We start from the raw sequence: 14,934 nt of genomic DNA, 5'->3' as shown, positions 1-14,934 counted from the left end.
TTTATAACATAAATATCATTAATTTATTTATAAAATACGTATACGTGTTAATAATAGCGAAATATACAGAAACAAAACTTAACTTAAAGTTTCGTTCAGACATGCGTACAGGAATGCTTGCGCGTTCTGGTTACCGTGCACATGCATCAGACAGTACATGTCAAATTTTAAAGGTTACAGCAGACAGCATAAATAAGACTGTATCGTCTCTGCAAAGCATAAAATTAAGATTAAATACAATCAATTGTAAATCATACGTGGCGTTGAATCTTTTTAACTTAATGTTTCATTACAAACATATGCAAGATATGTATATTTCTAGAATGTATTTTTATACTTGAATTTATCGTATGGTCGTCTGCCAATACTTGATAAGGTTAATATGTACTTTACAAACCTTAAATAATAGCACATTATAACTTATATTCATCCCTATATCAAAATGAAAGGAGAATAAAATACATTTTTCAAAGCGCCTATTGATTCTGTTTACCCTATTTCACTTTCCCCTTAAAACTTCTAATGTTTAAATAATTTTACTATTTCCAGGTAAACATTCACAATTTTAAGTATTATATATGATAAAATATTAATTTTTTTTCTACTATCATGTTCGTTGCTACATCTATCTATACATTAATTATTCAATAAATTAATAATATAAGAAGTAAACCATTTTACGTATACATGAATTTGTCGCACTTGTAAGAGTATGTGGAATTATCAGACACGATGTTCAAATTGGAATCGTATATAACACCAGTGATTCTTAGTTACGTTGAAAAGTATGTGAAGAATTTTAAGCCGGAACAATCTCAGGTATATTAATTGTATATATATGTGAAAATATATACATTTGATATTTTCCAGTATATGTTAATACAATTTTTGTATTTCAGGTTTCTTTATGGGGCGGTGATGCATCATTTCAAAATCTTGACTTACGATTAGAAGTTTTAGAAGAACAATTGAATCTTCCCTTCGTTTTTGTTAGTGGCCACATACATGAATTGCTTATTCATGTACCTTGGGTAAAAATTACTTCAGAGCCAATTGTGATTACTATTAATACAATAGGTGAATATTGAATATGTATTGCATATACATGATACACTGTAAAAGTCTCAGATTTGTACCCTTATCTTATAGATATACTGAAGTAAAGTATTGATCTTTCTTTCGCAGAATGCATTTTAAAATTAAAAGATGATAGCAAAGTGGAGACCAATCCTTCTACTTCACAAAGGAGGCAGGAAATATCAGAGTAAGTAATTTATCATTATTATCATACCACATACTTATTTCAATTGACTTGTAGGGAAGAAGCACCTCCTGGGTACATAAAAAGCATAGTAACAAAAGTTGTAAATAACATAACAATTAATTGTAATAATTTAATTCTAAAATATGTGGAAGAGGATATTGTTCTTAGTGTCAATGTCAGATTTTTAAGTATGCAGACTGTTGACAACAAATGGGAACCAGCATTTACTGGTATATATCTCATATTATGTAGCGTTAAAGAATTACAATACCAATATATTTTGATACTATATATATTTGCAGATGTTAATGCATACGAAGTTATGCTTAGAAAAGTTATTACTATTCAAGATCTAACATTATGTTTAGACAAAATGGATGCATCTGGAAAAATAGAAGTATATCAGGTATTAATTATTTTTATTGCCAGTTCCATGTAATAAGATACAGGTACATGTCATTTACTTTGCTATTCAAGGATCCCGTTCTATACCGATGTTCTGTTATAATACGTTTAATCATAAACTATCATAGCAACACAGCAAGGAAAGCTTCCATTACACGATTAGACCTTCATTGTCAGAAAATGGAATTTAGTATAACAGAACAACAAGTACCAATGTTGCTGAGGCTGGCTGCACTGATAATGGCTTTACAAACAAAGCAATTTCCATCCAGCAGAGAAAAATCATTAATTTCTATTGAAGAAAGAGAAGATAACATACAAGGTTTTATTCATACCATCCTAGCTTACATATCATATTCCAATTAATATCACTATGAAATATTTATATGATAGTGTCACTTGCTAACTATTTCATTATCTTATAGATGACATAGATCTTGTAAGTGGAACTGCTACAGATAATACAGGATGGGGTGGATGGGCTTGGAATATGGTATCATCCTTATTGCCTATTGATTGGGATAACGATTGGTCTACCGAGCAACAGATGGCATATTCTGGTCATACTATTCATCTGGGCATATATGTGCAAGACGCCACTTTAACATTTAAGGTATGTACTTTTAAAAACCACATGAAAGATACTATTACAATTTCAGGAACTGAAGGATTTTTTTTTCATCTTACATAGACAGTTGAAAATGTTAAAGAGCAATTATTTTATAAATCTCGTAAGCTTCGATACAAATCATTTTTAACATTGCGATTGAATGGTGTAGTAGTTGATACATTGCTACAAGGTTTAGCAATGACTAGTTTTCAAATGGGCATGGGCTGCATACGAATATATCCAAGGGGAACTTGCAGTTGCGGACACCTTGAAGTAGTTGATGGAGCACAAGTAATACTCCACTCGTTTAATATTTTTTATTTGGAATTGAAACAAAGAGGATTAATGTAACGGACAATTTTTGTTTAGCCACCTTTATACTTAGTTGCTGGTAAATTAAATAGTGATTACTTAAAAGACTCTTTATTCGACAATGATTCAGTAGAAAATAAAGGGAAAAAAAGAGAGTATAAACAAGGGATATATTATTACCTATTGACAGTTTCAGGTAACAGATTATAATATCTACATATAATAAAAAAAAATTATTATATATTTAAAATATATGTAACAAATATTGTATTAAAATAATTTTTAGAGGAACGGCTAGTAGAACGATGCCCTGCATTTGTCATGGACTACGTTCATTGTGTAGAACTACCAGATGATATAACACCCGAAAAATTGACAGAATTTGGATCGAATTTTGAATATAGGTAACCATATTAATTTAATATGTTTAAACATTAATAAAAATATATCTAACTCGAAAATCTAAGGTGATAAATTTTTTTAGCAATTTTCATGAACGTAGAGTAATGCGATATGTTATAAGTGATTTGACTATCAGATTATGTTCGGGTATTTTTCATCGTATCGAAACAATAAAACAAGCTGCCGCAAATTATGACTACAATCCATATCTTGTTACCAAACCAGGTACGTACACAACTAAAAAGGGCAATATACTTATACAAACAAATTTGGATAAGAAATTATTATTTATAAATTATTAGATCCACTTGTGGATGAATTACCTCCTGTTACATTGGAAGAATATGAAGCGTTAAGGGAAAATGTGTCCATGGTTGAGACAAAACTAATCATAATGAAAGCTGCCCTTCAATTACAATTAGCTGACCATTCCATTACCGGTTTACCGCGGCAACGAAAAATTGTTGAAAGTCGAGTAAGCAACATGCGAATTAACAAAATGTAATAAATATGTATAATTGTTATTATTATTTACTCTTTTCGTGTTGTTTTGCTAGACGACGCCTTTAACACCTGCTCTTACAGACGATCCTTTTGTGAGCATTGAATGTGATGAAGCATTGGTAACTATGCTTCAACCTTTATACCCATTTAGACTTGCAGCTTGTGCATCCAAACAAACCGATCTTCCGACTGAAATGTTTAACCAGTGTCACAAGATTATTACATTACAGGTAATTATACTGTTACACGATACATGACAACATTTCTCATAATAATAGTACATTTGTTTAGGTGAATGGGACAAGAAGTCAACTTTACTTAACGAAAAGTTGTCATACATCAATCATAATGCCTTACTCGGTTGATTGCCAAATCAAAAAATTACTATATCCACAGTATTGGAGAGATGTTGATTCAATACACGAAACGTATGCAGCACATATCGATAGTATTACGGTTACCGGTACAAAAGCGAAGTTAATGGTTGTTGTGTCTATCTTAACTTCAATTTTCAATTCCAATGATACAACCAATCCTCTTGTGTGTTCCTCTCTATTCAACGATGCCTGTCAAGAAACAAGTATGCGCTACATTATTTATAAATAATATATATCACTTATATTGATCAATTAAGGACATTTAACTAATATTATGTTACAATGACAAATGTTTAAGATCCTGTGTACCTGGAATTGTTATTAGAAAATGTAAATTGCAAGAAGTTGAGTTCTCTAGTTACGATATCGAATGAAGTGAACATAAGTTCAATAAAAATGTTTGCTCTTAACGAATCGCAGCAGGCCTTTATATTTTCAGGCCCAGAAAGCAATACTCACGGGTTAGTACTACTTAAAAATTGTACACGTGCTTTACTCCCAAAAACAGCAATAACAATATCATTTCTACTTTTAGCGATACAGAAAATAAATCATTACTAACGGCTATAATACAATTCCCGCAAGATGTTGAGAAGCAGACGCATCCACCTTTGGTTTCGCTTCAGATGGCAGATATCAGAGCTTCACTTGATCCACTGTTATTCAGATGGTTGGAGTATCGTGTAACATATTACAATTTGGGTACTTTGTGCACAACGCGACCAGAAATGCAACAACATCACGAGGGTACGTCTTCCGACACTGGTGCAAAGAAAAAGACATTTCCCAGTTTGCACGAAAGCGTGCATAGTTCATCAGACAAAGAAAAACGAAAGTCAGTCGTAACGACAGAAAAATCGAAAACTCTGCAGAACGATGAGAGTCAAAAAAAACATGATTCTAAATCCGAAAATGAAAGACAGGTACATTGCATAGTTATTTGGCTTGTCAATGATGGAATATCAAGTAATATTTTATGAATATTAAAATTTATTTTATTCGTTATTTCTGTAACTTTTTACTAGTTATAAAAAAGTAATCTGTGGTAGAACTTACAGAATTTGGGAATATTGGCCAGATTAGCAGAACAGTATCCATGGTGGTGTGGTCTTGTCTTAAGTGGATGTGTTGGACATATTGTTATTTATATACCATCAACAACAATGAGTGGCATCGGTGCATATGGTATGCAAATTTTGCATATAAATTTTTAAAGTTATACGTTTTTAACTTCTCATAATGAAATCTTTATCTATTAATTCAGGTATAGAAGAGGCTAAAGACAGAGCGTTAAGAAATGATAATAAGTTGCAAATGTTGATAATAAAATTACCTGCGCTTCTTGTTCATTCGTCTAACATAAGTTTCGAGTTGCTTTCACCTTATCTCCAAGAATTACCAGTTGAATTACCAAAAACAATGTGGACAAATAGTAAGTGAGAAAAAATATATGCACCGCGGTGAACATTATTTTCATAGCGATTTATTTCAGAATTACAAAGTTTTCCGTGGACATTGAGTCTTGTCGATTTTCATTGTTACATGTTACAACAACAGACACAAAAAAACTTTATTAAAAAGATGTCGTTAAATGCTACGGTTGCTCTAACAACTAAAATTGTAACATCTCAGACTGGAGGAAATACCCTAACTGCTTTAGGTGTTTGTGTACATATCGATAATTCTCCCATTATCGTTTCGATATCTGAAGAACAAGTATATATTCAATAAAAATATATTATATAATATATTTAATATTAGAAACATATATTACATATTTTTGCGTTATTACATAAATATCAAATGTTTTTATAGGTAGTTTTCATGAGTAAAATAATCTCGAGTATTTTAAGCGCATTACGAGTTACAAACACTAATGATAAAAGTGTTGTAGCTAGTACTCAAATAAGCACAGAAACGCAAATAGTTCTTCCTATTGTACCACAAACTCCATCTACACCAACCCAATTACTCTACCCGGAGGATACAACTACAAACTCCACGGTTTCAACTTCAAAAGATGACATTGTATCAGGTACATAATTCGATTAATTTTCTGATAATTGAATAAATTATGATACGTATCTCTTAATCCCTCTCCTTCCTTTTTTCATTAGACTCGGACGAATTAGTTTTAACTGCATGGATTCAATGGACTATAACCAAAATAGCAATTAAATTATATGTGACAGAGAAAGAAACTTTGTCCTCACTAAAATTAGTTCTTGAACTAGAAGATATTATTACTTCCATAGATTTACAACCCGTCTATTTTAAATTAAAAAACAAAGTTACAACAGTTACTATATTTCACTATACAAGGTATGTAATTACAAAAAAAAGAAAATGTTTAATTATAAGAAAAAGAAAGAAGAAACAAGTACTAAAAATTATTCTTTCATAGGTCACCAAATTCACTAACTTGGGACGTCGGTGAATATGTAGGTGCTGTTCTCTGTGGAAGGGAAGATAATTTAGAAAAGGGAGATGACTCCGGGTTTCTGAGTTTTACTCTGACAAGAGCAAAGTCAGGAAATGTTCACACACGATGGGGCACTTATAAACGACACAAGGCTCAGAAGGTATGCGTTTAATGTTTCAAAATAATTAGAACTAGTCCACTCTGAACGACACTAAACAATACATCATTAGAGTTTAAAGCATGCCAAAATATATTTCGACAGTATGTATAATTCTTCTTTAAATTTTCAGAAAGATATAATGACAGAAACAAATTTGTCTGCAAATAGTTACATTTCCGAAGTAGTAGTAAAAATCCAAATGGTGGACATAATTTTGCCGCTTAGTATAGTTAGTAAATACGTGCAATTAATAAAGCCATTTACATGTTTCTATCAATCTGTTGAGAAAAACACTATTGAAGCTTCCGAGCAAAACGTAACACAACGCTTAAATAGCATTACCAGCCTCGATAACGAAGTATTACCATTAATATATCTGGATTTTAAAGGACTTCGGTTGATGCTACCAGCCTCGAACATCACAAAATTCAAACCGCAGCATGATCTATTAATGATTCAATTAGATGGAATCCGTATTGCACCGCACGCTGAGAATCCAATTTGTAGAACGCCTTTAAGATTTGATATATATCAACTCGCGGCTCAAGCGAATATTTTAAACATACCAGGTTCCGCTGTTGAAGATCGACAATATCAAATTAATGTGAAAAGCATATGTGCCCATACGACTACTTGGAAGAACTATCAAATGAGTATAAATAAAAAAATATCTCAATCGTATCTTTACACTATGAACGAAAATCCTGCATTAGAATGGAATAAACTTGGACACGGAAGTAGCTTAGAACGACAATTCTCCACGCTTCCATTATTATCAAAATTCGATTTATGCTTGATTATCGCTCCACCTGTTCTATTTAAACCGGACATTACTGTTTGCGGAAGCGCAATTGAAGTGAATTGTATTACAGACATCGAAGTGACGATAAATTTGGATCAGATTCAGTTGATCTCTATTTTGAATGTTGAGTTGAAAAATTTATTGTCAGGAAATTTTGAACGTGGTGATGAAATGACCACTTCTGTTAACATACTGCAAAAGCCTATGTCGACCATAGGAAGTATTAAACAGATTACTTGGACAAAACAATCTTCTGACGACCTAGATGTTGATTTCACCAAAGATAGTGGGATAGACTTTGAAACATCTAGTGTAAATTCTACAATCATTGAAAAACCAACATCCTTGGATACTTCGATACTTTCACCACTTGAATTCCTTGTGAACTGTGGGAAAATAACAATCGTACTTTATGATATCCATCAAGCAACCATGGAGTATGAAGTTGATATAAACGAGATTGAAGAAGACGAGAGTGAAAGCCAGAAGCAACCACTATTTTACATAATGGTCAATCAACCGAATATTTATTTCTCGCAGCAGCATCCATCGCAAAAAGTACAAGTATCGTGCTTCGATGTAACGATGGCGGTTGGAGATAATCAGGAATTAGTTTCAATACCAACTGAGAAAGATTTCAAAGTTTTTATGATCGAAACGAAAAATGGCGATTTGCATCCGGACACAGGCATTCCACCATCTTTTATAACAATGAAATATGAGAAAACTGTGGGAAAAAATCCGCAATTTTTCATAGATATGGGTAGACCTACAAAAGTTCATTTTTCCTTGTCGAGATTAAATCAAATATACATGACGAAAAATAAAATATTGTCGTGCTTTGCGAAGCAGCAAGAAGGAACACTACCAGAACATTTTGACGATGTGAAAACACCCTCGCTGACGAAGCCTAAAAAAGTAAATTGTCCTGACTTGAATATATGTACGAAGCAAGTTGTGGTGTCTCTTATAACTGATTCAGGCGCTGAAATAATAACCAGTCTAGCTTCTTTATCGGGAAGTATTTCATCTCTCCTTAGACCCGACAGAATATACTCCAACACGTCCATAGATTCATTTATAGTATCAGCAACTCTTAATGGGAACATAAAAGTTCTCTTAAATCCATGGTGCTGTAATATTACTGTCTGTTTGCTTTGGGAGACTTGGTTAAACCTTGATTCAGTTCCACAGATACAGGTTCAAGCAGATAGCAATAGCCTTTATTTGGATTTTGGTCCAGAACAAATAAAAATTATAAAAAACGTCATAGAAGATTGCCATTTATTATTAAACAAATTTACTACGTCTCCATCGAAGTGCAAAGACAATGAGAGGCAAATTATATTGTCGACTGAGCAACATTACAAAGACGATCTGAAAGCTGGTGCATTTCAATTTGTGAATGGAAATGCTGATGAATTACCATTTCCGTATCAAGTAAGTTTAAAAAACATTTACTTATTCGATAGAAAATAACTTTAAAGAAAATTCACATTCTTAATTTTTCAGGTAATATTCTTTACTTATCCCCAACAAGCGATGGCTTGGAGATATCCCCAACCAAGAACATTGACCAAAATACACGTATCGCCGGTTCCATTCGAAGTAAGTATTCCTCAACAATAGAAGAATTTCATCTAATAATCTTACCAACTGTATTATTTAGACATTAGATTCGGACATTGGGTACGTCGATAAAGTATTTTGCGCTTTGGAATATTGGAGCGATTGTCACATGTCCTATCAGAGATACGCTGATTTTTATTTATCGGAAACTGATTCCTACCGCCTAGAGCTACCTGAAAAAGCTCCTGCAAGAGCAGTAGCCTGCATATGGCGTGTAGTTCTACTGTCAAACAACAATCGACCACTCTCCAAGACCATAATTTCGGCTCGCATTCTCGCAGCCTGCCTGCGCATCGATTCATACTTTAATTCCTCCATTATTCCTAACATACAAGCTGCACTTAACATTGGCGCCATCCATGTATCCATGTATAATCACGTTAGCACAGTTATGTACAATAATTTGCAACCTCCGTTAACGAATTATATTCTGAAGGGTACCATACCTGAAACTCAATGTTTTATGACTTTGGATCATAAAGCGGCCATCCTTGTGCTTAACAGATGGATAGACGGTTCCACACTGATTGATATCAGCGGTACATTCGGAGTGCACATACTAGACTACAATCACTTAACCATGCAAGAAATACTAGATCCTCTAGAAGCGAGATTCCAATTGTCTTTATCGGATAAAACAGATGTAACGTTAACGTGTAGTCCATTTTCCTTGAAATTGAGTCCAACGGTAGCTCATACGCTCGCGGTGTCGATGCAGTTATGGTACGCAGCCTTGGAAGAAGAAGATAAAAACGGTATTTTGTTCACACGCTACGTAGTAGCCAATGATAGCAACGTGCCTATTCTCTTCGGTCAAAGTGGTACAGGAGACAACTTACTCTTGGAGAGCAGACAATGCACATTTCATTCGTGGCGAAATATTGGCAACAAAATGTTACGAATTGCGGTAGAAGAAAATATTTGGCTGTGGAGCAAACCGTTTTCTGTTGGCACAGATGGAATACAAGCGGTAGAATTCTGTAACTCTGCAACCAAAGCCTCTGCGTTCGTAAGTGTTACGTCGCTTTCAGCCACGCAGAAGCTCGTAACATTCTCTGGGCAACTTATAATTTCCAATCAGTTAACCGACAACTTTGAAATGAAACTGGTTAAATACGAGTCTGATATAGGTTCGAAGGTGACTGTGCTGAAAGATGTGTATCCTGTCTCCGGCAAAAGTCGACCGCCATCCATCCTACTTGACGGAAACAAGAAAATGGCGATACGTTTGCGTTTCACCAATGTACCAAATCTATCTTGGACAGGAGACATTCCACTTCAACCTAACGCCAAATGGGGACAACCGTGGCTAGTTAAAGTACCGCTCCAAGAACGCGGACAGTTTTTAAGTATCTGGGTCAGAATAGTAACGCAGATGATTCAAGAGAAGACAAAAGTGCTAGCCGTGCTTAGTCCACTTTACATGATTCGTTCACATTTACCAGTACCAGCCAGAGTGCAGATGGACACGCCTTCACTGAAGATATCTTTAAGCACAATGGTGAATGGTCGTGGTCAGAAACAACAACTGTATTGTCCAGGGACATTCGAGCATTTCCATCAACTAACGTTTCAATTAGAATCCGGAGTTTCTACGTCCAATCCATATGTACCCTTATCGTACAGTTCTGTAGATCAAAGGAAGTTTTTTAGGAGGCCAGAAATCGAAGACATCGACTCCATTCTGCAGGATCTTGAAAACCAGAAGGACGAAGCGGAATGGCCGTTCCAAGGTGAGGAGATAGAAGAGTGGGTATCCGCGGAACAACCTCAGACGCACGTTCAAGTAAAGTATCAAGATGCGGGACTAATCTCGAGTACTCTACTACTGGAACTGCAACCGTGGTGTTTTATGTTAAATTCTATGGGATGCCACTTGTCTCTCGTATCGGAGGACATCGAACTGTGTCAGATCCCTCATTATGGCATCGTAACACCACCGAAGTTAGAGGGCACGTTTCACTTGTGCGTGGGTATCGGCGACACCTTTTACACATCCCAGGCTTTGCAACTGACTCGACCCGACTGGAGTCAGAGTTTCTACATGCCAAGGATCGGCGGGTTGATTCCAGTCGAAGGGAACATTAAATCCTGCGTTGACTGTGGTTCAAGCGTGTCGATCATGAGCATCAATTCCAGCATGCACGAAGATATACGCCTCGTACGTATAATGAGTAGTCACGTTATCAGTAATCTGACATCCAAAGAATTGTGCATCGCCACGTTAGCGGTACACGAGGATGCGACTAGGCTTGAGTTACCCAACGACCTTACTCCTTATAGTTTGAATATTTTACCATCTGAGGACCAGAAACAAGGCATACCAATCGCACAATGGTACACATTATATATGGAGGATATCGTGGAGCCATTGGTGCTTTACGTGTCTTTAAGTTTAGGACACAAATGGTCCTGTCCAGTCCGAGTCGACCAGGGTATGAGCCGTAAATGTGTCACCATACCTAATGGCTCTTCCACCATGCCAGTAATTATTACGACCCAAGAAGACAAGGGTACAACGTACATAATGATTCACATGGATTACCATCCTCAATTGTTAATCGAAAATACCTGCGCTTTCAAGATTCTATTAGGTCAGTCAAACGAAACGTCGGATGGGATAATCCCAGACACCTCGCACTTTACTTGGATTTGCGAAATTGAAAGCAACGCGACTTGCCATTATTCCATTCCATCTGTAAGCAATAGATTACCCGATGCACCCATTACGAACGCGTTAAACGTACTATTGTTCTCCGCTGTAACCAACAGTCACAACGAGCAGGTATTGAGGACCAAAGAATTACGTTGGTCGAGGGGTATAAACTTGTCTTCTATATCAACTATACCAATGGACCAATATCTACGATTACCCTCCTACGGTGATGTGAAGCTGATTGTACAAAATCGTTGTTACACCACGTACATCAGTATTGTTCCCATATCGCAAGTAGAAGTGTCAGCGAGGGATATCAGAAGTAGACTTTTAAGGAAAGAAAGCGACATGAAAGACGTTGAAATGATGCACGATAAGTTTAACAATGATACAGAGGATAATAAGGCAATCGTAAACGTGCAGAGTTCAGAGAGCTCGACCTCGGTGACAACTTTCTTCTCGGCTCAAGAAGATACTATCATTACTGAAATGAAAACACCATCGCAAATGAAGTTAAATCAATTAATAACGGATATAGAAAACGTGAAAGTTAATGGAAACAATGATGCGAAGGATAATGAAGAAAATCGCATCAGAGAAGGTACTGTAACCGTTTGCCTTCGTGGAATTACCATCAACATCATGCACGACATGAATGAAAATGCCCAAAGGATCGAGGTGGCCAGCTTGTCTATGACCGATATCATAGCCGCTGTTAATGCAAAATCTAGAATTGTACATTTACGTGCCTTTATAGGCGATTTGCAGTTAGATAATCAACTATTCGATCAAGGGGGCTTTGATTTTCCAGTTGTGCTAATTAGTCAAAGTCCGCTAGTAATGAAGGAAGCAGCATTTTATACTAACAGCTGTTTAATGAATAAAATAGAACAGATCAGAGAGAACTCTTTGATCGCCATCGATTATACCTTAGAAAATCAAGGACAATTGAGAGGTATTATAGGTTTTCATATGTTTAACAAGTGGAGATGTATATTGTTCTTCCTACAAATATTAATTTGTTTTATTAACATTTACAGCACTTAAGGATGTTCACTTAAAAATCGCACCAATCAGTGCTTACATCGAAGATACGTACATTACTCAACTACTGAACTACGCGAGTTCAATGGTACCACCCAGGTTTTTCGTACCGGAAGACGTGAGAAAAACAAGATCGTTAGTTTCAACTATCGGATTGTACATTCCCGATTGCGTAATAGTCGACGCAAAAATATTAAGCGCTCCGTTGAGGCTACAAAACTTAAAGATAGAGCCTGTATCTATTTTGTTAAGTGTACATACTTCCGTACGTTTGTACGTGGCTTTAGATCATTCTCCTCTATACTTTGGCACTTTCGAAAAGAAGAATATTTTGACCACACCTTATAGACTTGGCAATGCACTCACGATGCATTATTTGTCCGGTGCTATATTTGGAGCAGGTATAAAATCATACATCGCAAACTTTGTTTTAAAGTCATAAATGTTCAATTTGAACATTCAAACATTTTTATACCTCAGGTTGGGTGGTAGGATCTTTAGAGATACTGGGTTCTCCAGGAAGTTTGGCTCAGGCTCTTGGTTCAGGACTTCGAGATTTCATTTCCCTTCCATTTCAAGGTTTACTACAAGGACCATGGGGTTTTATTGTAGGAATAACCCACGGTTCCGCTAGTTTAATGAGACACGTTACAGCAGGTATTGGTTTCGCTATCCAATTTCTTATTTTTGTACAGCACAATCCACTCGCACGCAATAAATATTTTACTATGCAGGTACATTAAATTCTGTAACAAAGTTAGCATCGAGCGTTGCGCGGAATTTAGATCGTTTGACTCTCGACGAGGAGCATCTTCAGAGGCAAGAAGAGTCTCGAAGAATGCGTCCTCAAGGAATGGCGCAAGGATTGTATCAAGGCTTGACTGGACTTGGAATGAGTCTTCTTGGTAATGTAATATTAATACCCTGCTGTAACACTAGGAAGGAATAGAAGGATTTAATTTTTGTTTATTTAGCCGCAGTCGCAGGTCTTGCGCACCATCCTTTGCAACAGGTTTGGTCAGGTGAAGCGACGACGAAGAGTCTCGTCACTGGCGTTGGGCTTGGACTTGTTGGAGTAGTTACTAAACCTTTAAGCGGGGCTGCAGAGTTAGTTGCGTTAACTGGTCAGGGATTACTTCAAGGAGCTGGCTGGAATTCTCTACCTTCAGTAAACAACTTCACGCAGTTTTTTCTCTTAATATAATTAATAGAACTAGTTAACTAAAAATAAACATGTCTTTGCAGCCTAGACAACGACCAGTGGTTCAATATACAACCATAAATAATAGTGCAACTATTAGATACGCTTGGTGGTTGTTACCCTTGCTTGAAAATAATCATGGCAACATTTTACATGTTACTAATGCAGATTACGTGATACAACAAGGCAGTAGTCGTGCTGTTACGTTGGTTCTAACACGACACGCATTGTTACTAGTTAATACAGTTGAAGATAACGTAGAAAGAATATTTTTATTAAAAGATCTAACAAGTGCTGATCATCATTTGGAATCGACTATCTGTTTGTATTGTTCTCCTGAAACAACACAAACTAATAGGTCTATATCTCCAGCTCCATACGAGGTATAATATGAATTAGATCGTTTACTGTTACTGGAGTATAATGTAATGTTCATACTAAATGTTCTTTGTTAACAGATGGATCGAGAAATGCGAGCGCGAGTCGCGGAATACGTACGAACTAGTAGCACTGGTTTAGCCAGTGTCTCCACAAATAGTGATGTACAGTCTGATATTTTTGAAAATACTACACCCAATTCCGATCGTACACTCACATTTTACGTTTCGCCTGACTCGCGTAACTATTTACTCTCCTTGTTTAATATCGCCAAAAGACAAAGCCAGGGTAGCGGATTTAGAGTATTATAATGAACAAATGGAACGTATTAGACTATTTTCTTGTAACCAGAGGAGTGTAGAGAGAGTGATTAAACACTTCTAAAAAATGAAACGTGATAAAGCAGTATTAAGCTTTCAATTAACAAATTATCAGAGGAGTAAAACGCGCGGAACAAGTCTGAGGTACACTAAATATATGTGTACATATCCATTACAATATTTTAACTTTATTCCATATATTATATGAATTGAAATTTATGAATTTTATTTCGTGAAACTGTACTATCATATGTTTGCACACGGAACAAGTATATGCACAATTTAAGAAAGACACTCTTATATAAGAAATGCTTTTTCAATTTTTTATATGGAAATTTGTACGGTGAAAAATTGTTCGCGAACTTCATTTCTTAGACGACGTGTGCTATGTATGTACATATCATAGGAAAATTGCAAAAGTATACATACAAATTTCATTGCGATTGTT

General features: G+C 35.6%; 1 protein-coding gene across 2 annotated transcripts; it reads left to right on the top strand.

Moving 5' to 3' along the window:
* Positions 1 to 146: 146 nt before the first annotated feature.
* Positions 147 to 14,719, top strand: Vps13b (vacuolar protein sorting 13B). 2 transcript variants are annotated; one of them, XM_076903469.1, is made up of 32 exons: positions 147 to 376; positions 550 to 819; positions 900 to 1,077; positions 1,186 to 1,264; positions 1,319 to 1,494; positions 1,567 to 1,670; positions 1,742 to 1,991; positions 2,095 to 2,282; positions 2,361 to 2,570; positions 2,649 to 2,787; positions 2,878 to 2,995; positions 3,076 to 3,218; positions 3,296 to 3,468; positions 3,551 to 3,727; positions 3,789 to 4,077; positions 4,173 to 4,335; positions 4,410 to 4,797; positions 4,933 to 5,059; positions 5,139 to 5,306; positions 5,367 to 5,590; positions 5,690 to 5,909; positions 5,992 to 6,196; positions 6,279 to 6,456; positions 6,587 to 8,698; positions 8,771 to 8,866; positions 8,928 to 12,498; positions 12,584 to 12,988; positions 13,068 to 13,244; positions 13,322 to 13,492; positions 13,562 to 13,755; positions 13,833 to 14,171; positions 14,247 to 14,719. In XM_076903469.1, the coding sequence occupies exons 2-32, from the start codon at positions 733 to 735 to the stop codon at positions 14,475 to 14,477; spliced, it is 11,280 nt and encodes a 3,759-aa protein (XP_076759584.1). In that variant the 5' UTR covers positions 147 to 376; positions 550 to 732; the 3' UTR covers positions 14,478 to 14,719. The 2 variants fall into 2 exon arrangements, with proteins under 2 accessions (XP_076759584.1, XP_076759583.1); XM_076903468.1 differs by having other exon boundaries at positions 4,924 to 5,059.
* The last annotated feature ends 215 nt before the right edge of the window (positions 14,720 to 14,934 follow it).

The sequence above is a fragment of the Xylocopa sonorina genome, chromosome 10, assembly GCF_050948175.1.
Source record: "Xylocopa sonorina isolate GNS202 chromosome 10, iyXylSono1_principal, whole genome shotgun sequence".
NCBI classification, from domain to species: domain Eukaryota; kingdom Metazoa; phylum Arthropoda; class Insecta; order Hymenoptera; family Apidae; genus Xylocopa; species Xylocopa sonorina.
This window is presented reverse-complemented; position numbering and strand designations above follow the sequence as displayed.